At 37.5% G+C, this 27,531-nt stretch overlaps 2 protein-coding genes and 1 long non-coding RNA gene across 3 annotated transcripts; 2 read left to right on the top strand and 1 right to left on the bottom strand.

Annotated features, from left to right (window-relative positions):
- Nucleotides 1-905: 905 nt before the first annotated feature.
- Nucleotides 906-7,140, top strand: LOC140572547 (uncharacterized). Its single transcript, XM_072692762.1, has 6 exons — nucleotides 906-974; nucleotides 1,150-1,512; nucleotides 1,654-1,770; nucleotides 2,922-3,005; nucleotides 6,309-6,383; nucleotides 6,466-7,140. Exons 1-6 carry the CDS (start codon nucleotides 911-913, stop codon nucleotides 6,555-6,557), a joined length of 795 nt encoding a protein of 264 aa, XP_072548863.1. The 5' UTR covers nucleotides 906-910; the 3' UTR covers nucleotides 6,558-7,140.
- Nucleotides 7,141-11,543: 4,403 nt separating this feature from the next.
- On the bottom strand, nucleotides 11,544-14,474 carry LOC140572536 (uncharacterized). The gene is made up of 3 exons (XR_011980655.1): nucleotides 14,452-14,474; nucleotides 11,702-11,785; nucleotides 11,544-11,606 (listed from the first exon to the last, which is right to left on the bottom strand). It is a non-coding gene; the product is annotated as an uncharacterized lncRNA (long non-coding RNA).
- A 5,203-nt stretch (nucleotides 14,475-19,677) lies between these two features.
- On the top strand, nucleotides 19,678-27,007 carry LOC140572519 (uncharacterized). The gene is made up of 7 exons (XM_072692761.1): nucleotides 19,678-19,775; nucleotides 21,768-22,136; nucleotides 22,218-22,331; nucleotides 22,436-22,480; nucleotides 22,806-22,847; nucleotides 23,667-23,759; nucleotides 25,228-27,007. Exons 1-7 carry the CDS (start codon nucleotides 19,712-19,714, stop codon nucleotides 25,335-25,337), a joined length of 837 nt encoding a protein of 278 aa, XP_072548862.1. The 5' UTR covers nucleotides 19,678-19,711; the 3' UTR covers nucleotides 25,338-27,007.
- Nucleotides 27,008-27,531: the final 524 nt, after the last annotated feature.

Raw genomic sequence — 27,531 nt, 5'->3', positions numbered from 1 at the left:
CACACACATATACACACACAAACATATATATTATAATTATAATTATATATGCATATTATATATTATATATATTGACATTTTGACTCAATGTAAAAAACAATTGTCAGATTCACATGATTAGATATATATATATATATATATATATATATATATATATATATATATATATATATATAATCATGTGAATCTGACAATTTTTTATTTTACATTTACAGTACATATATTAGAATTTTCCTAAAATTCTGAAAACAAATTTAAAGGAGAAATAAAAAATAAAAATAAAACATCCCTTATCTGGGCAGTAAGTATTTATAAAATATTAGAATAGATACTAATAACATACAAAAAATCATACAGAAAGTCCCGATTCTACATCACTGTGTTCATTTAAACATCTTCAAAGTTCTCCTCATGGGGTCTAGTATTATTTAGAGTTATTCCGCTGATGGAGTTGAACACATCCACGCTGTGCTGGCTGGACCTGGAACCAAGCTCTGTCCTTCAGACTAGCTCACAAGATCTCACCTACTTTCTTCAACATGAAACATTCTTGCTCCTTTTTACTGGATTTATATTCACCTGCATCTGTTCTGATAGGATCTGGAGTTTCTACAGTATAAGTCATCTTATGCAACAAACAGTTATACATAATAATGTACATTTACTGGAAATGCCAATATGTTCAATTTAGCCAATAAACAGTCCTTTGCATTAAAATGTGTAGGAGCGTGTTATCTATAGAAGATGTTTACCCTGAGAAAATCATCATAGACTATGGTTTGACCATGGGTGGCCTTTCTTTAGCATGCAGCAATTTCAGGAAGTGGCTGGGAGGAGAAGAACTGCTTGACGTAGGTGTCATTGCCTCTGAACAGATAGCAGTGCTAGTCTGGAGGTGACAGATGCAGAAATGGCCCTGAACTGCTTCATGTTCTTAACTGTGTGGATGTACCTCGTTTTACCCTGTGTCTGTGGTAAGTAAGGGACTTTTCAATGATTGGATTTGAGCTGGGTTCATGAGCAGTCTTTAGTAGCATGATTAGACTTGTAGTTGAAGTTATGGCTGAAGCCATGTTTCACATTCTCTGTTCTACAACCTCAAACCTTCTTCTCAATCTACAATCTAAAACCTCTCCTCCTCAAAAGCAGCTGAAACTGGATGCAGAAATGAGCTTATCAGCAGCATCAACATCACCTCTGAGCTGCAGTCTGATGTTCTGCTGCCATGCAACTTTGAACCGACCCTCCTCGGATCAGACAAGACTGCAGATATAGCAGCAGTGTGGAGTCAGAAGACTATACCAGTAGATAATCTGATAGAGATCAGACTGCAGTGTGAGGTAAGGTTCTGGACGAACAGAAATGGACGTATTAAGCCCTTCCTCAAACTCTCAGCATCTGGAAACTTCTCCATCCTCCTCCATAATGTGAGTGAGTCTGATCTGGGCCTCTACCACTGTGGGCTGTTTAAGGGGATGAACTGCAGCATCGCTTATCAGGAGGTATATCTGAGTAAGTCTGAGAAGTTTACCTCACCAGTAGCATTTAAGTAAAAGCTTAAGGCCAACAAAATAAGACACATTTCTTTATGAACCCGAGTTTTATTCAATTATAAACAAATATTTACGTTATATTAATATAACTTTATTCCAGACTCTAGAGAACGGATGGTTGCTGATGCTTTTCCAACCCTGCTGATCACAGCAGGAGCTTTAGGAGGAGGAATTGTGCTGCTTAGTTTACTTATAATCTACTGGCTCTGTGCAAAAAGTGAGTCTGTGTTTCCTTTCTTTATGGTTACTTCTTGTATTTCAGAAAGAGAAGTTGATACTCTCTCCTGCATTAACTAAAATAGCTTGTGGTTTACACCATAAAGCACTAGTGCAGCATTCTGTTTTTGTTTTACGCTTTGTAACAGGCTCTAAGTCCAGCATGTAAAAGTCCGAACTCTTTTTTAAGAAGTATTCTTCCTACCATGAAACAATATCTACAGTTTAAGTGAAAGTACCTTTCAAAACAAGTATCAAAACACTTTTACTTGTGTGTGAATGAGTGACTTAAAGAATTGCAGTAGACCTTCTTAGCATATCCACCATTTCTCAGCAGAGAACCTGCATTTATAGACTCTTGTCTCCTGTTTTTGATGCCGTCTTTATTTAAAATGAAATCAGGGAGATGCGTGACCAGTTGCTGTAACTGTAAAGACCAGAGAACATCAACCAGACCACAAACACTGTCACATTTGATGTTGTCATGGAATGCTAAAAAAAAAGATGTCTAAAAAAAATTAAGTGAATGAGTACCAAACCAACCAAATATTCATATGTTCAGTAACTCAGGGTACCTTAAAACCTTAAAACATTCATAAAGGTGAATTTAAAATTGTACTTTTTAGAATTCTGAAATAAATATATCGTTGCTGTCATGCAAAAACCTTGTAGCAGCTTTACAGGAGGAGGACAAAACCTCAAAAGTAAAAAAAACTAAATATTGCAAGCCATTCCATTCATCATGAAATTGTACACAATGTAAAGAACAAATTCTAGGCTTACATTATAATATTTGCATGACATAAATTATTATACAGTATATAACTGCATAAATACACTTCACAATTTCAAAATATTATATATTAAATAATTTATGACTGAATCCTTTTGAAATGTGAACATTTTAAACCTAGACTGGCTATATGATGTAAAATCATTCTGCATTGTTTCTAGTTAAATATTGAAATATAGGGAATTTTACAACAGTAACCATGTTAACATCTTAGTACCAAAATGTCCTGATAAAGTGGACATGATGAAATATTTTGATTAAATTCTGAAAGATTTGAACATGTTTATTGCTTTAAAACTGATATAGAATGTGGTGTATTTATGTATTTAGTGAAAATGTTTTTTAATATTATTTTGCAGGAAGCAAAAACACTGGTGAGGAGACTTGTGAGGAGATTGTCCATGACACGTTAAATCCTACCAACTCCAAATGCACCTCAGTCAGTAAGTAACTGGATATTTGTACAGTTTTGTTGCTCTATATCGCAGTGTGTGCTGCAATACAAAATCTCTGAACAGATCTCTGAACATAAAGTGCAGAATGTCAGTTTAAATCTGAGGGGTTGGTAATGCTTTATCGATGGTTGGTAGCTGCTTATCTTGTTTTAAACATTTAAAAGAATATCTGTTAAGTGCATCTAAATTTTACCTTTAACGTAGTATGTGTTATGTTTTTAAAGGCTTTTTTTGCAGAACTCTTTCTTTCACAAATTGTAAAAAAATAAATGTAGGACCATCTTCCCTCTCTAAAATGTTTCATCTAATCAGTTTTAAGTTTCTAACCTGACCACAAACTTATCATGAATCCAAAAAAAAATAAAACTAATCTAAAAGCTAACCGTAAGACTGCTGATAAACGGACTTATTCAGGTTGTTTATTAATAAGTATGTGTTGTTTTCTAAACTTTTCCATGAAAAAAATGGCCTGGACATAAATTCAAAAAGAATTAAAAAAAAAAACAGTTGTCCTTTTTGTCTTCTAAAATCTAAATATTTTCCACAAACAATAGTGATACATTATAAACAATAAATTATAAGTAATAAATGAAAAACAATAATTTACATAATACAATGTAATTTACATAATACAATGTAATTTACATAATACAATGGAAACTGTGAATTGTTTAAGGTATCATTGTAGTAGATCCTAAATTTTATTTTACACCATTTGTGAGAAACAATATTCTGTTAACCAAAAAACCTAATATGACAAGTCTAATGATCTTTAATCCATGTTTGTAAAACTTGCTGCAGATAATATTGTAGATTATTTTATATTTTAAACTACTACTACTACTACTACTACTACTATTATTATTATAATTATTATTATTATTATTGTTGTTCAAGTCAAGTCAAGTCAAGTTAAGTGGGTTTTATTGTCATTTCAACTACATACAGAGTACACAGTGAAACGAAACAACGTTCCTCCAGAACCATGGTGCAACATAGACAGTGCATACAAAACACAAGTGCAACACAAACAAACAAGTGCGGACAGACAACACAACACAGTACAGACCAGAGAATAATAAATAAATGTTGTTGTTGTTGTTGTTGTTGATAATAATAATAATAATAATAATAATAATAACAATAATAACAATAATAACAATAATAATAATAACAATACTACTACTACTACTACTAATAATAATAATAATAACAACAAAGGTCTGGAAACCTGCACTAGTAGAGGTGACCCACTTAAATTTGACAATTACTGGCTATTTTATTTTTCAGATTGTTACTGCCTAAAGTTCTTGAACCTCTCATTACTGATAATTGGTACAAATATTCTTTCAGTCTGATTTTTGAAAGAAGTACATAATGACATAATAATTAATGCTCTGAAGAGTTAGAGATCATGTGCTGCTTTATGTTTTATATTTTTTACAGTTTTGACACTGTTAATCGCATCATCTTATTGTTACAGTTGTGAAGTATTGGTTTATATCACAATGCTATGGGTTGTTTAGTAATGACCCAAGTAACAAATGTCAACATGTTTTCTTTGATGGTTATCTGTCTAAAAAAAGGCCTGTTGTTTCCAACATATACTAAGAAAACGCTGCACTCAGTGGACTCTGTTTATCATCGGAACGTGCCTCACACCTAACATATTATTGCAAAACAGATTTCTAACCTCAGTGTAACCTGCTTAAACAAAGTAAACTAAAATACAACAGTAAATAAATCAAAATTAAGTGTGACTAGAAGTTTCCTTGGCAACAAATAAAAGTTTTTTCTGTATAAAATACACTTGTTTCCTTATGAGCGACATGTGTTTTGCCATTGACAGAATTTACACGTTAATCTAATGCAAATACACAGTCCTATTCTGTGTTCAAACTATTTCTAATTATAAACAATGCATTCAGACAAGAACAAAACTGTCCTCTAGAACATTTCAAATAAATCCTGCACTTCAGTTGCCTAAAGAAAGCACTTGTTTACCTCTTTTAGTGTTCTTTTTAGTAATGTTTTATTTCATATAGCTTATTGTTAAGATCAGTATATATCACTGCTGTCCAGTGAAAACCATCTTTATTTTTGTCTGTTTTTAGTTTTTTCCTTGTTTTGAACCCTGTAACTGATCTTATACTCTGAATACTTCTGGACAAACAGACCAAAAACAGACAAAACTGTGTTTAAGGTGGTGGTAATGTCAATATCCTGCAGATGGTGCTGCACGAGGACAATTGGGTAATGAAGACCTGTGGGCGTGTGGCGGTTTCACAGGTTGAGCAGAGCTGGTGCAGTGCAGTAAATGTTGCAAAGCATTTATGTTTCCCAATTTTCTCCTGAACTTAATGGTTTCCAATGTTCACCTACTAGTTAGGACTTGTCCTGTCACACAATGCTACCAGTGCTGAGAGAATGAAGGCTAGCATGTGTGTTCCCCAAGTCACAGGGAGCCAGCCAACTACATATTTTTAAACTGCTGATAACACAACATCATTGGCCAACTGATTGTGCTTGATTGTACTTCTGATCCAGTTCTGTTAGGTTAGTTAACAGACTATGTCTGCACACTGACTAGCATCATCTCGAGTGATGGGAGGAAATAAGGGACAAACTACCCACCCAGAGAGACTGAGGCCAGTAGTGTTCTCTTGGACTCTTGGACAAGAACCTAAGACTGGCTGATCTATCTATTATGTATTGTCAATAAACAATTATATATATAAGTATATATATACAAGTACTCCAAAAACTGTTAAACCCCAGCAAGGGCTCAGTGCTCCACTGTTGAAAGCTTCTGTAAGGACACTTTCATTACAAAACAAGTAAATGAAGTCACTGAGTTACTACAGGCTATCAAGTAGCTTAAAAAAAAATCTGGTAATAGTTTACCTATAGTCCCTGGTCACATAATGTCCACACAGCTGCAACAACTGTGCCAGAAAACAACAGAACTTGAGGTCAGAATATTGGGACTCATTCTCCAATATCTTCCTAAGAATTTGCTTAACCTTTTTCTCGAGAAAAGTCCTAAAAAAAGCCTACGTCAGATTTGTGATGTGCCATAATGTCTGCCATAATGCCATAATCTGCTTTCCTTCTTTATGTACATAACTCTTTTATTTTACAAATTCCATGGTAAATTCAGTTTTACTTGATAAGGGCTCTTTAATGTGTTGTGCTTTGTATACAAATGAATCAGCAAGTACACAGCTGCCCTGCTTAGCACAGACTCACTCTTTTACATAATGACATTAACTTTCCTCTTTCTCCAATCAGAATACACACTGGAAAATCCAATATATGATGCACTTATTCAAACAGAAACAAACTGCTGGACCAAACAAGAAAAAGGTAAAAAAGGAAAATAAAATAGTGCTTATAGTGCTTATTATGGCCTATTACTCTCATCTCTCCATCCTTCTCCTTTTCTTAGAAATCACCTCACCTGATGTTGCAGTTTACGCCATCGTGAAAAAAGGAAAACGAGCACCAACCGAGAGGAACCAGATGGAACAGGCTCTATAGTGAGAACTCTAACATCCCATTTTTGTTAGCATTGATGATAAACCCTAAGGCAGTTGTACATAATAGGCCGTTTTTACCTTAAACTAAATATGTGTTTCAGATGTGTCACAAATAAATACACCTTTTCTTACACGGGTCACACTCAGTACCTGATTATTCTACCTTTAGCAGCTACAATCACATGCTTACTACATTTAGAGAATTATAGTATAGATTTTAAGGTTCTGCTTTATTATCTTCAAAAAGGGTGTTAGTCAGGACTTTGGCTAGGCCGTAGGGTTTAGCATCAGTTTCATATGTATTTTTGACGCATTAGATACAGATAGTATGATATGAAATCAAGAAACATGAAGAACCACTAAAAAGACACCTATTAGAAGAACCATTAAAACAGCACCACAGGCTGTGGCTTTCAGTCATGTCCTTCTCAACCCAGAGTCAGCAGAGCAATGGGACTGCCCTCTTGTGACAGAAACAAGAATCAGCATGAAAACACTTAATACTGAGCATGTACTAGTCCACCTGAAATAATAATTGTAGACCCAGTAAGCTCATCATTGATTTTCTCTTTAGTTATGTATGATATCCCTGCAAAATAACAGTAATTTTATTACAATTTAAGCAATATATATATATATATATATATATATATATATATATATATATATATATATAAAATACAAAATATATATATAATATACTATACTATATTAAAGTATATTATAATATTCTGATATAGTATATATAGTAAATAATATAATATACAATATTATAATTATACTATATTATAGACTACACTGTAAAAAAAATATATATTATTTTCATAAAATGAAAATTATGCAATAACTGATTTTTTGGAGTTAACTTAAAGTTCTCCTAACTCACATCCTTTCACTTCTGCATCTCAGTTTGGTCAACTCAGTTAACAGTTCATACTGAGTTGATCCTCAAAACACTAGTAAATGAGCTGCAGCTGAATTTGCCTCACTGTTGTGTAAGATGTTTAATCTGTAGCTCCTCAATCTGTTTCCTGATTATTCCCATCTGCAGGTTACAATGACCTAAAAATTACCTTACCATTGTAGAGAATCATAAACAAATCATGTAGTAACTCACAGAGGGCAGGCCACACTTCTCCACTGGTCTGGCTGGACGAGTAATGGTAATGGAAAGGAGGAGGAGCCCAGAGGTAGCTGGTCGACTTGGTTATAAGCCATCCTCCAACACCAGCTTCGCCATCCAGCACAAAGTCTTGTTCAGCCTAGCAAGCACACCTGTAGGCTATTAGATAGCAAATTGAATGAGGGAGCTCAGAAAGGTGAGGGGAAACAAGAGAACACCCAGCCTCTGCATGTGTTTTTTATGTAGTGCAATTTCATAACTCATAAAAATTAAAGGTGCTACAAATGGGGGTGCCATTGAAGGGGGGATGCCATTGAAGAACCACTTTAAAAGTGGTTCTTCTATGGCATCGCTCAAAGAATCTTTTCTAGCACCTTTAATTTTAAGAGTGTAGAGTGGCCCTATGGTCTAACTGCTGCTCATCTTCAAATGTGAGGAGATTTTAATTTCAAACCCCAGCAAGGGCTCAGTGCTCCACTGTTGAAAGCCTCCCAGTCTGGAGACCTCATGTGACGGGGGAGTTCTAACCTGCAGATGGGAATACATCTTACACACTATTTGATCAGTTTCAGCTGCAGCCCATTTAATAATGTTAGGAGAACCTCTGACTAAACTAAGTTGAGTTAACTTCAAAAAACGCTCTGTAATCAGTTAATGCATCATTTTCAGTTAACCTTTTCCCAATGTGTTGTTTTACTAATAACTGGTATATTCCACACCATGTAAAGGATATAGAGAGTTTGTTTGCAAAATAATGTTTGTAATGTATCAGAGTGACATTTTGCACTAGTTAGCACTTATTATTGATGACTTATATTTCTGTTCATTTGCTTTCAAAGTTGTTTCATTACTGGCTCATGTTTCTGTCTGGACTGGCTGTAACTTTTGACTGGGATTCTTACCATCAATTGAGTGTAATGTTGTCATGTGACCACTAGATGGTATGGCCAGTGTCTTCATATGAGGCAAAAGAGTCAAAGTTTAAAAAAATTAAATATCATGGTGCAGAGAATCAAAAATGTAATGTCCCCATATCAGAGCACAGGGTCTCAAGAAGTTGCGAATGGTTATTAAATATGGCCCAATGTTAGTACACCAAATTATGCCCTGTCCCACCTAACTTGGAAAGAGACTCAATGTGATCAGTTGCTCCACGGCATGCCAGACGGAGCCTGCTGAGGGCTGGCACCAGGGTCCCCTTCTTTAGGTCCTCTTGAGCAGCTTTCACACCGCCCCTCTACAAAAGACTCCACAAAGTAGCACTCCCAGATGTGCAGCCCTTGCTGAACACCAACACTAGGAACTCGAGTCGGCTCCCTCTGCTGGACCCCAACACAAGGAACGTGAGTCGCCTACAACTGCTGGACCCCAACACTAGGAACTCGAGTCGGCTCCCACTGCTGGACCCCAACACTAGGAACCCAACACTAGGAACTCGAGTCGGCTCCCACTGCTGGACCCCAACACTAGGAACCCAACACTAGGAACTCGAGTCGGCTCCCACTGCTGGACACCAACACGAGGAACATGAGTCGCCTACAACTGCTGGACAACAAGAAGAGGAACTCAAATCAGCTCCCACTGCATTAGGAACTTGAGTCTGTTTCCACTGCTGGACACAAGTAACTTGAGTCAGTTCCCTCTGCTGGACAACAACACAAGGAACTCTAGTTGACTCCCGCTTCTGGGCACCAACAGTAAAAACTCTAGTCGGCTCCAGACCTGCGGCATCTTCCTCGCCCCCCGCTGCTGGACTCCCACAGATAGACAGCCCGTCTTCACCAATTGTAATAATGGAAGATTTCGTTATCAGGAATATCGAAAGAGGCTCCACTATCAACTACACCTACACCTACACCTTCTTCAGGTGCCAAGGTTAGTGACATTACGCATTGCTTTTGCAGTCTGACCCTGATATTGCAGTGCTTACTGAAGCCTGGTTAAATCAGTCTGTAAACGATACTGAAGCAACCTTAACTGACTATAATCTGATTGGAGCTGCAATGGAATATGGTGTAGATGTTTACATTAGATCCCATATTAAATATTCATGAAAAATGTCAGGATTTTTGTGTGTTTGTTTTAGCTGGGATTTACAGGCTTGCCAGCACTACCACATGTTCTGGAGAGCCAGTGCCTCCCTGTGCCCTCCAGTGTGTTGATCCAGCTGTACTTTCTGATTCTCTTTAAGTAAAGCTACACACTTGTTTAACACTTGGTAATAATGCTTATCATGTTACTGTACACTAATAATGTAAAACATCCGCTGCTCTTCACTGAAAACTTTAGTATCATTTTCAATATTTATTGTCAGTTTTCACACTGAACTGGACTAATTATCAATAACAAACACTCTGAATAAATTACTCTGAATATTTTTTTAATTTCAAGTGAATTAAATTAAATTAAATTAAATTAAAAATAAAACAGAATGCTTTTGAAAAAAGCAAAGTGCTCTGCGATCATCATAATGCACAGGTCTGATTTGCTAAATTGCATCACTGAACCTACCAAACTGTAGAACTGCCAGCTCCAGAACTGAAGGTTATTCTTTATTATTTATCTTTATCTTTATTATTTATTCTGTATTATTTATTATATTTTGGTCTAACATAAAAGGATAAATCTCAAAATGATAAACCAGCACAAGAATGTATTATATTACACCAACACAACTCTTCACAACATAGCTTTAGAAAGCATGACATTGAGTGTGTTTACATGCACATAATAATCTTGTAACAGCAGAAAATCTGATTTTTAGAAACACTTGCAAAACCTGATAATGACAGAACTCAATATTTCATAATTGCTTTTCTTTCTGAATATATGATGTGCATTTTTACTGTAGCTTAGCAAGTCACCAACAAGCTTAGCAAAAATTACAATAAGCTTGAGAAATGATCAAATGTTGTTTAACAAGCTTTTTAACAGCATATTATATAACAAGCTCTGCTTTTATTGGCTGGCTCTCAGAACCTACATATTATAGCATAGTTTTAACACTGTAGCAAAATAACCTAGAGTTTGAGTTCCTCCTCTGTGGACACTAGCAATGGAAAAACTGTGGCTGTGAGGCTTACTTCATGCAGCAATCCGCATTCCCATAGTTAGCTAACTAGAGTCTGGAGGTGATGAGCTGCTGCTCTCCAGAATCAACAACACCATATTCTCCCAAAGTCTCCATCATAATTTACTGATCCGCCAGCTTTGACTGGAGCTTTTGCTAGTGGACTGGCTTCATGGAAATTTTGGAGGCATAAATATAACGAGTCGAGACAAACGCAGTCATTTGCATTAGGTGTTTCCTGAGAAACTTGTCTTTATTGGCTTCGGTTTCTACTCAATGAAATCATTTTAGCCCCTTAATGCAGAAAGGCTTATTACACACTAAAGTGTATTACTCGGTAACTACAGGGACTGCTGTACAAACTGGTGGGGCTGTTCTCTGGTAATAGACATTTGTAATAACACTTTTGGCCAGCTGGTGCGCCATAGACTGTTTAAGGGGTTAAATCCATATATACATGCCATGAAATATCCAATCCGAGTGAAAGTCCAGCTCTCTATCAGATTTCTTCATTTCTTAGGTTCTCTATTTCTATTTCTTAAGTCCAATAACAGCTTTAATTAAATCTTAGAAATTTAGAATGGGGGTCTATATGAGCAAGTGGATAATCAAATAACTCCATAAATGGGATTATGACAATGGGTGTGGATGTAAACACAGTTTTACTTTTTAAGACAGTTATAATTACTAAACATCACAGCATCACATACACAGATTCTTTGTTGTATGCTTTGTGTTTATGCAAGCAAAAGTAACCCCCCCCCCCACACACACACACACCCACACACCCAGTATGTCCAATTTGGTCGGCTCTTTGTGGTGTTAAGCTTTCTTTCCTTTCTTGACGGTAGCGTAAACTGTGGAAGATCACGAGAAACACTGTTATTTAACCAAGCCTTTCATGAGTTCGTACAGCATGCATGACAACAGCTTTAGTTGATTTCATACTTACTCTGGATTTCCTCTTCTCCAACACAGTCACTTGTGTTTAATTGACTGGCAGTGTCATTACCTGGGTTGTCATTAAGTGAACATCCTGGTTAGAGGAACAACACACAAAGAAACTTTAGCAAGAACGTTATTTAAGGGTTAACACTGAAATAAAACGCTCATATTCCTGACAACGTATCTTGTTATGCATTATGACATTGTCGTCATTATAACAGAACATTTGTAAGCATAAGAAATTATGTTGAAAAAGCAATTTATTACATCATAATTATCTCATTATTTTGAGAAAACTATATGGGCAAAAGTATTGGGATGCCTGCTGATTTATTGTTTCTTCCCAAATCAAGAATAAGCTCCCACTGCTGGACCCCAACACTAGGAACCCAAGTTGGCTCCCACTGCTGGACACCAACACGATGAACATGAGTCGCCTACAACTGCTGGACAACAAGAAGAGGAACTTGAGTCGGCTCCCACTGCTGGACACCAATACAGGGAACATAAATTTCCTAAAACTGCTGGACACCAACACAAGGAACTTGAGTCTGCTCCCACTTCTGGACACAAGTAACTTGAGTCATTAGATCCCATATTAAAGATTCATGAAAAATGTCAGGATTTCTGTGTTTGTTTTAGCACTACCACATGTTCTGGAGAGCCAGAGCCAGTGTGTTGATCCAGCTGTACTTTCTGATTCCCTTTAAGTAAAGCTACACACTTGTTAACACTTGGTAATAATGCTTATCATGTTACTGTGTACTAATAATGTAAAATATCCACTACTCTTCACTGAAAACCTTAGTATCATTTTCAATATTTATTGTCAGTTTTCACACTGAACTGGACCAATTATCCATAACAAACACTCTGAATAAAAGTTTTTTTTTTTATTTCAAGTAAAATAAAAAAAAAACAGAATACTTTTGAAAAAAGCAAAGTGCTCTGCGATCATCATAATGCACAGGTCTGATTTGCACAGGTCTGACGGGTCGGGTCCCCCTTGTGAGTCTTGGTTCCTCCCAAGGTTTCTTCCTCCAGCTCTGAGGGGTTTTTTCCTTGCCACTGTCGCTGTTGGCTGCTCACTGGGGGTCTTTGATCCTTCGTGTCTTACGTCATTTCTTCTTTGTCTCTGTCTTTTATTAATTACTAATTATGTAAAGCTGCTTTGTGACGACAACAGTCACAAAAAGCGCTATACAAATAAATCTGACCTGACTTGACTTGACTTGACTGTTTAAGGGGTTAAAGCCATATATACATGCCATGAAAATATGCCATGAAATATCCAATGAAAGTCCAGCTCTCTCAGATTTCTTAATTTCTTAGGTTCTCAATTTCTATTTCTTAACTCTAATAACAGCTTTAATTCAATCTTAGAAATTTAGAATGAGGGTCTACATGAGCAATTGAATAATCAATTAACTCCATAAATGTCATTATGACAATGGGTGTGGATGTAAACACACTCAATGAAAGAGCAAAGTGTGAATCCCTTGAGTAACAGGTCTTGTTATAATCACTTAATTAATAACACTCATTTTTGAAAAAAGCAAAGTGCTCTGCAAAGTGCTCTGCGATCATCATAATGCACAGGTCTGATTTGCACAGGTCTGACGGGTCGGGTCCCCCTTGTGAGTCTTGGTTCCTCCCAAGGTTTCTTCCTCCAGCTCTGAGGGGTTTTTTCCTTGCCACTGTCGCTGTTGGCTGCTCACTGGGGGTCTTTGATCCTTCGTGTCTTACGTCATTTCTTCTTTGTCTCTGTCTTTTATTAATTACTAATTATGTAAAGCTGCTTTGTGACGACAACAGTCACAAAAAGCGCTATACAAATAAATCTGACCTGACTTGACTTGACTTGACTGTTTAAGGGGTTAAAGCCATATATACATGCCATGAAAATATGCCATGAAATATCCAATGAAAGTCCAGCTCTCTCAGATTTCTTAATTTCTTAGGTTCTCAATTTCTATTTCTTAACTCTAATAACAGCTTTAATTCAATCTTAGAAATTTAGAATGAGGGTCTACATGAGCAATTGAATAATCAATTAACTCCATAAATGTCATTATGACAATGGGTGTGGATGTAAACACACTCAATGAAAGAGCAAAGTGTGAATCCCTTGAGTAACAGGTCTTGTTATAATCACTTAATTAATAACACTCATGAAACATGATAGACATTAGTGCTAAGTTATAATACACAGATTTTTTAAAGTATTCTTTGTGTATATGCAAGCAAGTATGTCCAATTTGGTCGGCTCTCTGTGGAGTTGATCCTGCTTTTGTTGTCAAGAGTAACTGTTTCTACTGCCCAGGGAAGAAGGCTTTCTACTAGTTTGTGGATCATTGCTGTGAAGATTTGATTGCATTTAGTGACAAGAGTGTTTGTGAGGTCAGGATGTTGAATAATCACCACCCCACATCATTTCCACATCCCCAACTCATCCCAAAAGTATTGGATGGAGCACCATCCATCATTCCAGAGAACACAGTCCTTCCACTGCTCCACAGCTCAATGCTGGGGGGCCTTATACCCTTCTAGCCCAGAAGTTGCACATGGTTTCATGAAAAAACAGCCTGTCTCTTCAGACACAGTTCAAGTCTTTAATTAGACTAGATGTGACAGATCAGTAAAAGACACAGCTTCAGTTCTCAGCTCTAAATAACTCAACACAGACATCTCAGTGACCACAGTCACAGACTATACTAGATATCACCTAATTCCCACTGTCAAAGAGGTATAGCTTACCATGCTCAGGCTCATTGCTGATACCTGTTCCACCTGAAAAGACGTGAAAGTGAAAAATGTGTAACGGTATTATAGAAAAGACAAGCCAGTTAAATGTACCAAGAGAAATCTTTTAGCAGGCCCAGATTAACACCACACAGGGCTTTGAAGCTACTGGAACTCCATAAAATACATAGAATGACCAAATATTTTCAGTCTATATCAGTGTTATACTGTCAGCTAACACACATACACCAATCAGCCATAACATTAATACCAGGTAAGAAAAAAAAATTGATTATCTTCATCTACAGTAACATCTGTCAAGGTGTGGATTCAAGAACACTAGCAGGACAAAAGGATAAGCATAAGGATCAGAGCCACTTTGACAAGAACCAAACTGCCATGGCTAGACGACCAGGTCAGAACATCTCCAAAACATCAGGAAGGTCTTATTGGGTGTTTCTGGTATGACAGTGAACCGCCCACAGGCTCTTTGATACAATCCATGGAGGCCCCACCTCACAACTTGCAGGACTTAAAGGATCTGATGCTAACGTCTTGGTGCCAGAAACCACAGGACACCTTCAGAGGTCTTGTGCAGTTCATGCCTCGAATCGAGTCAGATCTGTTGTGGCAGCACAAGGGGGTCTCTCACAGCCCAGTCACCTATATGGACCATATGGTCCATCATCTTGCAATGATGAACATGTAAAGGTATTATAGAAAAAACAAGCCAGTCAAATGTGCCAAGAGAAAGCAATGTGTAGATGTGCTGGAACAGAGAAGTACTTTAGAAACACACTCACATTTTCCATGGATGCAATGAACACTTGCAAAGAGCAAAGAAAGAAGTGCAGCTGCCCCTCCTAATGCTCCCGCTGTGATCCACCAGGTTGGAAAACCTTCAGAGATGCGCTCTGCAGTAATGGCATGACATTCTTCATTCATTTTCATTCTGGTGTTACTCTGGAATGGTTGATATGGCTGATATTGGAGAGTACTAAGCTGCATCATGACTGTAATCCACAGACTTACTCAGATACACCTCCTGATAAGCGATGCTGCAGTTAATCCCCTCAAACAGCTGACAGCGGTAGAGGCCCAGATCAGACTCACTCACATTATGGAGGAGAATGGAGAAGTTTCCAGATGCTGAGAGTTTGGGGAACGGCTCAATACGTCCATTTCTGTTCATCCAGAACATGACCTCACCCTGCAGTCTGATCTCCACCAGATTATCTACTGGTATAGTCCTCTGACTCCACACTGCTGCTATATCTGCAGTCTTGTCTGATCCGAGGAGGGTTGGTTCAAAGTTACATGGCAGGAGAACATCAGAATGCAGCTCTGTGGTGACGTTGATGCCGTTTTCAACTTTATGTTTGCACATGTTTCTGTCTGGGATGAAAGAGGAAAGCACATGATCATCAGGACGTCTGAATGAACAGAAGCTGTAATGGACGGTTACAGTTTGCAGACCCGATTCAATGCATAAAAATGAGTGATATTCAAGCAATGGTTAAACAGGCCCATGAGAACTCAGTAGAACAATGGAAGCTTAAAAGGTTCTCCGCTTGGTTCTTCAGTTCTTCATTTTGTTTAAAAAAAATTGTTTAGTTTTTGCTTGAATTAAAATGAAAAAATGTTGTTATGTTATGTTAATTATGTAAAATGAATGTTCACATAATCCATTATCCATTTTAATACAATCTGTATTGTTGATCACATACAACATACAGGTCCATAAGTAAATGGACAGTGACGCAACTTCTGTAATTGTGCCTCTGTATGCCACTACAGTGGGGTTGAAATGAAGCAATTAGGGTGTGATTTTGTAGTGTAGACTTTCAGCATCAATTCAAGGGGTATAAAAATTTCGTTACTGTTCAGGAATTACAGACATTGCTTGCCCTCCATTTTCACATGCTCAAAAGTAATTAAACAACCATAATTAAACCTTTAAGGATGTATTTTAATACTTGGATCCAAGTCTTTTGCAGTCAGTGGCTGCCCGAAGTCTGAAACCAATGGACATCAGTGCCTTTTAACATTTTAAATTATAAAGAAGAGGAAAATTCTTCTCTTTTTTGTCCCAGCCTTTACAGCTGGGCAGAGAGCACAGGGCCAGCCATGCTATGGTGCTGCTGAAAGGGTTCATGTGATAAAGTAGAAAAGACTTCACTGGCTTCCATTTGCTGCTGCCTGCATCAGATTCAAAACCCTGGACCAGCCCCTCCGTACTTAATGCCAATGGTCCAAAGCCGATCTGTACCTAGAACCCTTCGAGTACAGCTCGGCTTGACTTGCCATTCTTTAAGATCCATGGAAGACAAGCATCCAGGCTTTTTTCTGTCCCGGCACCAAAGTGGTGGAACGTCCCCTGGATGTCAGAAGGCAGAGTCACTTACCTCTTCCAAGAATACTTGGGCGAAGTGTAGTGGTAGTGTTGAGTATTGTGGTTGCCATACTGACAGTTTTTAAAATTTAGTAGTATCCAAGCTTAAAGGTATCTTTTAGATCCTAGTCTATACAAACTAGCTAAGGGTATTTTCTGAGTACACAGTGAAGCACTTTTGTAAGCTGCTCTGGATTATAGTGTAATGCCTTCAATGTAAATGCTGTGCTCAAGGTCCCAACAATGGCAGCGTAGCAAACCACAGAATTGAACCCACAACCCTGTATTCGACAAACCACTGTATCTCTAAAAGGGCAACTTTACAGGGAAAAAACCCTTCAAAACTTTCAATGGAAGTCAATGTCAAAAGATTTTAGTTTCAGAAGCATTTCTATTGGTCCATTCATCATGCAGTTCTGACACAGAGTAAAAGACAGTGGACAAACGATGTGAAAATGTCATAAAAGGATGTGGTTTTGGTCTGACAGCGACCAGGTAAAGCGAAGTGAAACTTAAGGGGGACCCACGCATAGGTAAAGTGTTACTATCTGTCAAATAAGGCAGCTTATTTATTATATAAATCACAAAAATTCAAAGCATATTAAATGAATGTAGACTTACCACTAAAACAGGGTACAATTAGATGTATCCACACAATTAATACTGTAAAGCATTTCATCGTCATTCTGAACTTCTGCACACAAAAGTAAACTGTCCGTAATCATTCTTCACAGCCACACTTGCTGTTACTTCCTGCATCTGTCTAAAGGCGTCATGATGGCGCTAAGGTGCAATGCAACAGTTGAATTCACACTAAATGTTCATTTACAATCCCACTACTTCAATGTATTTCAAAACATCAGACAGGTCTTGTTGGGTTTTTCGGGCATGCCAGTGAATCGGCCAAGGGGGCATGGGTACCTAAGACTCATTGATGTGACCCATAGAGGCTCCACCTCACAACTTACAGGCCTTAAAGGATCAGATGATAATGTCCGCTAATCCCAAAATACTACAGGATGCCTTCAGAGGTCTTGTGTAGTCCATGCTTTGAATAGTCAGATCTGTTGTGACTGCACAGGGGGGTCTCTCACAGCCAGGTCACAGGACTATATGGTCCACATCTACATCATTATGCAACTAAAACTACTGACTTTCAGGCCTTCCTCAGCCAACCGATTGGCTCCTTGTATCTTCGGGACCTCGGACATCAGTCCCACCTAGAACATACATACATTTGATGGGATTTTTCCTAGAACCACATGATCAGCATTATAAATCACCCTTATAAAGCTTTATTTTTAGAAGTGTAGCAAAGAATGAAGTTGGTTGAAATAGTGATTCAAGGGTAAATCCTAGGCACCTTTAGTCAGGGAATATACTTGAATCAAATTCAGTTGCAGTTCTACTTTTTTAGTGGTTTTACAGTTTTAAAAAATATGAATGATATTCAAATGATAATCACTGATTAACATTTTTATTCTGATTGGCTGTTACTGAGGTATGGCAGTTAAGACATAGCAATGACTGTAGAAAAAAAAGATAGCACAAATTCACAAAGTGAGGCAACCACAGGTCTAGCGCCTATGCTGGCTGATTGGCAGCCTTGGCTGAAAGAGACCAGTTGCCCGCAGGGCCTGCATGCCTCCCTTTCTGTTCATTACATAGAGTAGCTGAGAGGTAGTTGAACTGACATGAGCTGCGATTTTAATGGAGACATTCCACTAACTCCGCTTGGAAATCCAGGGGAAAATGTGCTCTGCTTCTGCACTGTAAGCTCAGTGAAGGCGCTCTGAGACACGCTTGGTCTGGGAGAATAGGGTAGGTCAATTAAATGAGTAGGCGACCCTGGCTACTCTGGTCTTTGCAGACTTTTGTTGTTCAAGCACGTTTGTGTAGAGTTTACCTTCTGCATGGCATCACTGTCCTGCTGAAAAGTCAAGAGGTACAACCTTATCTAGGCAGACAGGCAGCTTCCATTTCCTCACCATAAATCCCACAGTGCTCCCTGTGAAACATATGAACAGTGTTCCTACCTGTATCTCTAATTTCATTAAAATGCTCCTTGGTCTTCATTTTCAGTTTCCTTGAGATCCACAATCTGATCAATGCTAAGGAAGAAGAGGTGGACATTCTTAATGATTAACAGAGAAGGCAAATGTAGGTTGTTTTCCTTAGATCACTATCTTTTATTTGTGTAAACTAAGAGTTTCCACAGCACCGCAACTTTCTTACTTAATGCAAAATCTCTTCAAATGAAATAAGAGTCAGTCGTAAGGATCAGTCTTGAGGAAATATACATTCACTAGGGAAAAAAAAAACAAAAATCAGAATGACTTTTTCAAATGAATTTATCAAGAAAAATATCACACTTCAACCTCTGTGTGACTTGAGAAGATTCATACAGAACCACATTAGTTATCAAGAAATTAAAAAAAAGGTGTTTAATTGAATCCTCCACACTCCTCTTTGTTTAGCTTGTTTAGTTTCTTTTATTCTTCTAAAAGCACATGAAACCATCAACGTTCCACTAAGTGTTGTATTCAGATATGCCCTACCCACAGCCCATTCAACCACAACGAGAGGATGTGCTTATCATCACAGAAAGAAACGTAATTAAAGAACAATAATTGAAATAATCTCTGGCAGTTATCATGCACAAACCCAGAATAGGCATTTTGCTTTTCACTGTGCAAAAGCTGAAAAGCAAACATTCACATGCACATCATTAGAAAAGCATTCAAGCACATAAAAGTTTCAGGAAGTGGTTCACTTTGTAGTCGTGGTTTCATTTGGTTGTGGCAAATGTGACTCGCACTGAAGTCCACCTTTAGTCTCGCAACTGTTCATGATCTCTAATCTTCACTGCTTGAAATTAAAACAATGTTTTATGGAATTAGGTTTTGGACGTTGTGGCTGTTGGTGTGGCACAATCCGCGTACAAACGGTAAGTTATGATGTTTTGAGTTTGTGTGTTCGTGTACTTTTTTTTTTTTTTACTTTCTGATACTTTTTTCAAGATTTTTTTATTTACAATGTAAAATGTACGTATGACATGCAAATGAAGTTTGAGTGAAGAATGCGGATCCAATGGGTGCAGTGACCCTTCTAATGTGGTTACGTTGCTGCAAAGTAGTCCAAGAGCAGTCCACTGTGGTAAATATCAAAAGTGTCTGATTTAGGTTTCAGTACAGATACATGTAAATATGTATTTAAGGGAAAGAGGGCCACAACCTAGTATATTTGATTAAAAATAGATTTATTTTAAAATAGAAATAGAATTCTTTGGAAAAAATAGAAAGCAAACCATGCATCTATGCTACAAATAATCTATGCTTTAAATAATTAATTGTAATGTAACTTAGAGGCTAGTTGTAGCAGTTCAGTGTGAAATGCAATTCCTTCAGTGTCATGTTATGTTGTTTAAAGCAGTTTTCCTACATAATATAAAACATAATATATGCTTTCAAATAAAAATAATAATATATATGATTAGCAAAAGAAAACACTGTCGGACACTGGCGTTTTCATTTTTGACCACTAAAGAAATATCAGCATGATAAAAACTGAAATTAATTTTATTTACATGAGATATATACTACATTTCTGATAAGTATATGAATAAACACAAAGTATTAAAGTACTTGTTTAACTTCAGTACCAAAAGTAAAGCTACTTTTACCCATGAGTTATTAAATGCATGTTAAATTATTTAAAGTTAATATATTAAGTTTTAGTAAAGTACTTGAGAATTAAATGAAATAATTTCTCAAAGTACTTTACTTGAGAATTAAAGAATTTCCCCACTGTGGGACTAATAAAGGATTATCTTATCTTAATACAAGCATGACCACCTAACTCAGGTATAACAGGTAGATTAAATAGAATCTGTTCATCAAAACAATATTGTAAAGGCTCAATGATAACTCATAACTACTTATTCACATGCAAGCTTTTACAGCTTCTATGATGGTCTCTAATTTTACCACCCAGAAGAAGGTTAGATTGTAAAGTTATTTATCTTGACTAATAATGTGCAAAACATATTCCTTGTTCTTGAGCTCAAGTTTTTTGAATATGTAAACTTACTATACTATAAAATACTATAATAATAACACATTTTCATGGTTATTCTAGAGTCATGCTACCTGACTTGGAAACTGACTAATCCTTTTGTTCTGTATGTGTGAAAGGGCTACTGACCATGGCAATTCATAAAGGTAATTTTTTATGATAGAAATGTCCTGCCCACTTTTTCTTAAAAGTGTGTTGTAGTATAGAATTGTTATGGTGAGTTTAATATTGCCTTTGAACTTTTTGCAGCATGTTTAATAGATGGCATAATCTGTAGATTAAATTACATAACCATCATCTGTCATTTTCAAGCACAAATGCATTAAATGAAATACACAATATGTCCAAATGTTTATGGACACTCTTCTAATGAATGCATTCAGCTACTTTAAGTGTCACCCATTGCTAACGCAGATGTGCAAATGCACATGTCCAGCTTGTCTAGTCCCTGTAGAGAAGTACTGCCAATAGAATAGGACTCTCTGGAGCAGATTAACATAAACCTATTGGCACCATGCTTCCTAATGCCAGGTGTGGGCTAGAGAACTGTGTTCTCTGGAATGATGGTCAGGGCTCCACCAAATACTTTTGGGATGAGTTGAGGAGTTGAGATGTCCCTAGACAGTAGAGACAGTTACTCCAACAACAGCAGGAATAAACTTCTGAAAATGTAATAAGTAGCAAGAACGAAAGAATAGCCCGACCAATATGTACAGAAGTCTGTGTAGGTACTGATTAATACACCTCAGTGTGTAAGAAGCCTTGCTGTGTTAATCACTGACCCATTTGAGTACTAGTACAAATACTACCAGTATAGTGTGTTTATATAACTTATATAATCATATAGGTTTCTGTTCTACTGTAGGTGAAGATAAATGCAAAAACAACCTGATAAGCAGCATCAACGTCACCTCTGAGCTGCAGTCTGATGTTCTGCTGCCATGTACCTTTGAACCGACCCTCCTCGGATCAGACAAGACTGCAGATATAGCAGCAGTGTGGAGTCAGAGAACTATACCAGTAGATAATCTGATAGAGATCAGACTGCAGGGTGAGGTAATGTTCTGGACGAACAGAAATGGACGTATTGAGCCGTTCCCCAAACTCTCAGCATCTGGAAACTTCTCCATCCTCCTCCATAATGTGAGTGAGTCTGATCTGGGCCTCTACCGCTGTCAGCTGTTTGAGGGGATCAACTGCAGCATCGCTTATCAGGACATTTTCATTCACATAGGTAAGAGAAATGCTTCAGATATAGTGACTTTGCAACTCTTTAACACCTTCTACATTCACATGTTGTATCTTCTTGTGAAAGGGTCCCACAACCACAGTGCTTTGGCAAAGCACTGGCCCTTCATTGCGGGAGGAGGAGCTGTTATTCTCACTTTGCTTGTGGTTTCAATGTACTGCCTACGACATCCGTGCAAAAGTAAGTGATGCCTCAGGTGTCAGATTGTGTCACTGATCAGTAGAATGAAACTGCTTGTTTAAATATATTTCCATTAAACAGATTTAATTTTTCTGTCCTTTCAGAGGCCTCAAATGAGTCACTTTATGCAAACACTGGGTTTAATCAAAGTAAGACACTGTTCTTTTCATTCTTTCTTTTTTTATATTATCAATGAACTCTTAACAGCATCTGAAAATGGGAATTATTGCTTTGGTCATGAATAAAATAAGCACTAAATTAATCAAAGAATGATAATGGTGAATTTTTTAATTTAATTCTAAAGTGATTTTTTTCAAATCATCATTACAATAGACCTGAAATACACCTGGGATTAGTTTTGCCATGATAACGCACATTCCTGGGCATGACTAATCATATATCATATCATACCATGTAAAAGATCAAATGCTTTAATTTTTACTGTTAATGCTGGCCCCTGTTTCTCTTACTTAGGGAAAGTGATTGAGCCCATCGAAGAGAAAAGCAGGAGGAATTGTGAGTATTATTGTTGGCAAGGTTGAGTGGCTGATACCAGACCCTTTAAGCAAACTCTTTATTTGAATAATAATAAATAAATATTAATTATTATAATAAAAAGATTCACAACATAAATAAATACATCAGCAATAAGTCATCAGTGTGGCCTATGTGCAGAAGTCGGGACACTTGTACTAACATCAATAACCTGCATGCAGGTTTAGCCTCAAGAGGGTGGTGCACTGTTCCACTGTGCAGCATTGCCTACACAAACATGATCTTGATGGAATCGGTCATTAAAAGGAAAACTTAACTGTGTCCTCGTCACAAAACTTAAAGTATGCTACAGAACATCTAGAGAAGCCAGAGGAGTTTTGGAAACAAGTGCTGTGGACCGTCGTTACAGTCGTAAAACTATCTGTTCACAACCAGCAAAGTAAGGGAAATGGTCAGCTGCCACACCATGTGGGAGACTGGGGTTCTTTTCCCTGTCTGGTTGACTATTCTGGTCCTTGGGCTAGACTCCTAACACTACATTGGCCCACCTCTGTAATACGAGTAACCTTGTTAAAGTTGTTTCGGACAAGAGTACCATATGCCTTACATGTAAATGGTGCTTTAACAGGCCATTAAGAGCTGGGCGACATTGTTCATAATGTGAGAAGGGACTGACCGTTAAGAGACTGCATTGCCTGTTGTATTGGCCAGTAGATTGCACTAGTGTCTACATACAGTATTGCCAAATGATGAAGAGTGTTGCTCCATGTTCAATGTACCTGTTTTTAGGGTCTTCCTAAAACACTTTTTTCCTTATGTGACCACTGCATTTGACCACAGTGAATGCAAGTGGTTCAAAGCCACGAGCAGGGAACCCACAGAAGCCACGGGCAAGGAGTCCAAAAAGGCTGCAGGCAGGGAGTCCCAGAGAAGGTAACGTCCTGTTTATGTTAAGCATATAAAAAATATGAATACCGTATTAATGGAAACAATGGTTGGATGGTCTTTCAGGGATCTCTTATTTGCTGACCTTCATTTGCCAGCTGTCAGCGATCAAAACTAGGCATTATTAGAAATAGGCATTTGAAAAGTCATTGAGAACAGCACAAAATGTCCAAACTGAAAATTGTACAAAACATAAAAAAATTTGTTCAGGGGAACTGTGGAGGTCAAAGTGAGATATACTGTCATGTGCTGGTAAGACACATGTGACTGCCATGGACTTGGTGAAGGGGGTGGTGCACCTTTCTACTGTGCAGCATTGCTTGGACAAACATAATCGTCATGAAAGATGTCATTAATGGTGATTTTGCTGTGGACTGATGAAGTCAAGATAGAACTGTTTGGGCCCAATTAGCAAAAGTATGTTTAGGAAGAACTGTGTTTCATGAAAAGAGCAACATGCAAACTGTGAAGCATGGGGGTGGATCTATCATGCATTGGGGTTGTGTCGCTGCCAGTGACATTGACAGTATTGCATGGGTTGAGGAATAAAAGCAATCCAATAATTACCAGCAAATCCTGGAGGCAAATTTCAACCTGTTTAAAGGGCGAGAATCAGAATCAGAATCAGATTTATTGGCCATGTATGTTCACATGGAATTTGTTTCTGACTGTTAGTGTCTCTCTGGTTTTAACAATATACAGCTATTTTACATATAATTTACAGACAATACACAATATACAGAGAACAATAGCATGCACAGTGTATACAGTGTGCTTTACAGTGTTATTCACAGAATAGCAGTATGCTACACTATACAGACTAAATATTGTGCAACCACAGAAGTAAATGTATGAAATGAATAATGGTGCAGTAATGCAGTGACTGAGTAATAATATTTTTTCAGTAATATCTATGGCCTATAGCTGATGATGGTGATCAGCTGTTGAGGATGGTGATGGGCTGAGGGTAAAAACTGTTCTTGTGTCTCACAGTCTTAGTGGACATAGTTCTGTAGCATCTGCCAGACTGGAGCAGCTGAAAGAGGTGGTGACCAGGGTGCGAGGACTCCGTAATGGTTTTCTCTGCCCATAAGAGTAGAGCTGAAGTAGTATCTAGAAGACAGAAGCTAAGTAAAAATAGTTAATTGCGGTAGCCTTAACAAACAGTTCTAATGCTAATTAAAATCAACATACCATTAGGTGAACTGTTAACGTTTTATTTTATATTAAGTGAAATTAATTCTAAAAAGTTCTATACAGTTTTTAAAGCTATACAATCTGCCAGTTTTTGGCAGTCAATAAATGAAACAGAAAATGTGGCAGATGACTGGAATAGTTGTAAGTTACAATTTGTGAGGAAATGTTGAAAACACAGAAATAACATGAGGTATAACATGGGGTGTATGCTTTCTGGTCATCTAGAGCTTAATGTTATTTTTTTCTCTCTTTATCACAGCACCTCCAACTAAACCTGGGGTTAATGAGAAATATTCTAGGAATTGCAGAAACATCTATGAAAACAAGCATCTAGGATCTAGTGACATTTACATCAACCAGCCACGCTAACAGCTGACTATGAGATTGTAGATATTTTTCTGCTTATTAAACAGTCCTCTGCTTTTCCTCACACTGATGCTGATGTTTGTGTTACTTCTTAAAGGGTCAATTTCCTAAGCCTTCTTCTGGATTACAATTACCCTTCAGTGTAAAAATCACTTTCACCAGTCTAGTACTAGACTTAAATGCCTCAGTCATGTCCCTGACATGTAGCATTTTTTTTGTACTATACCGTGGTCAACATTGTTTTGAAAGTTGCAAATGGTCACTTCTTCAAATATTCAAATATTCATTTATTAGAGAGTTATTAGAGAGTTATTATAATATAGGGACTGTAAATATGTTTATGTATGTAACTGTAGGGTCCTGCATGTACTATTTACTGTCAAATAAAGAATGGTAAAAACACTGTAATTTAAGAAACTGAGCTCTTTCTTCAGTCTGTAACTTAAGTAATGCATGCCAACAACGCTTGAAAGATCTGTCTCCTAGCACAGCCTGCACTACTTTAGCAAATGCTTTGCAAGCTTTGCAAGATTGACACAATTTCTACATGCACAGGACACCAACGTATATGACACCGGCTACCTTAGTAGATCCTAGTTGCATGTAACTTTTACCCCTGTAATCTGAATTCTCACACAGACTCAAAATCTGGACAGAAATACAAGCTTAAAAACTGAACAAAAATCCTGCTGCTGTGGAGCTGTTTACAGTACCCTGGCTACACTGCTACCACGGTGTCCCTGAAACCCACACAGCTCTGATCAGATACAAAGGTTTAGCTTTTCTGGCTCTTTATTTTAAAGGAGACACGTTTTATAAATTTCCACACATTTAAAAATTCACTGCAAAGAGTATAAATCTCAGTGAGTGTGGCTTTGTGATGTGGTGAAGAGCTCAATAATAGCTGCTGCAGAGCACAGTTTAGACTTAATCTTAATGTTCAACTTTAAGATTAGTGAAAGCAACTGAAACTAAAAGATCAGAGACAGCCACAAATGATGGGCATGAGCCAACCAAACAATCATCACATCTAGCTTGGTTATGATTTGTCTGCCATGCTAGCATCAGTGGTGGAGAATTTCAGCATCTTATAGCAGCAGATTAATTACAGACTGTCCTGACTCTAGTGAATACTTCTGTGGTTTTCAGACTCCACTTCCCAGAATCCTCTGGGAGACACTATGAATGATCATATGACTCCTACCAGCCATCCATGCTCTCAGTCACCTGAAAACTATTCTGTACCACCTGTTGTACCTCTGATTAGTTTAGTATTTAAGCCCAGGCTTTAGACATACACACTTGCAAAGTGTTGTATCCCTTTTTTGGCGACTTACTGAGCATTATTCCTTGTTTATGTATTCCATATATGACCTTACCCTTTGTATTTTCGACCTTGCCTTTTGTCTAGCCTTTTGGACTTTCTGCCTGTGTTTTGATTGTTTTGATTTATACCTATTGCCTGTTTTTTGACTACGTTTTTGCCTTGAATGTGTTCACATGTAATGTTTACCGTCTTTTGGCTTTCGCAACCGATCATTGCCCACTTATTGACTTCGCTTTTGGATTGCGACCCTTTTATTAAAGCCTCTCATCCATTTAAACTCTGTAAGCCTTGTGTGGCATGTTGCACAGTCATCTGAAGCTTGTAACATTACAATAAAGCGAAATAAAGTAACAGTCATTAAAGTCCTTTGGTTTGGATGGTAGAGTTTGAATATTAACTCCTTCAATAAAGTGTTTGTGTCTGAATATTATTATGTTTCTTTTGTCTTTATGCCTCAAACTAAGGCTCCATTTTGGAGGTTTTGTTACACTGAGCAGTGAATCTCTTCAGCACATGGCTCTGTTCTGTGTTCCCCACCTAGTCATCACTGTTCCCACCTGTGTTTTCTTTGTAGCCTTGCCCTCTTGTTATCCTCCCCAGGTGTTCCTGTTTGTATTGTACTGTTCGTATACCCCTGTGTTTGCTCTGTTCCTTGTCTAGCGTTGTTGATGTTTATGGTGTTTATGCTGGCTTAGCATTACAGTATGGATTGTGGTATGTATGGATGTTAGTATGGATAGATTCTGTGACCTCTGTTTGGGATGATATTAAAATGCTTACTAAAGGTATGCTTACACACTTGCATCCTGCCTCAACCCCCCTATCATTACACTGCTAAAGTACAAGTAGCTAAAAGTAGCAAGCTAGCTG

Source organism: Salminus brasiliensis, chromosome 1 (genome assembly GCF_030463535.1).
Source record: "Salminus brasiliensis chromosome 1, fSalBra1.hap2, whole genome shotgun sequence".
In the NCBI taxonomy this organism is placed as follows: domain Eukaryota; kingdom Metazoa; phylum Chordata; class Actinopteri; order Characiformes; family Bryconidae; genus Salminus; species Salminus brasiliensis.
Note: the sequence above shows the minus strand (reverse complement) of the source record. Positions and strands in the feature narration are given on the sequence as shown.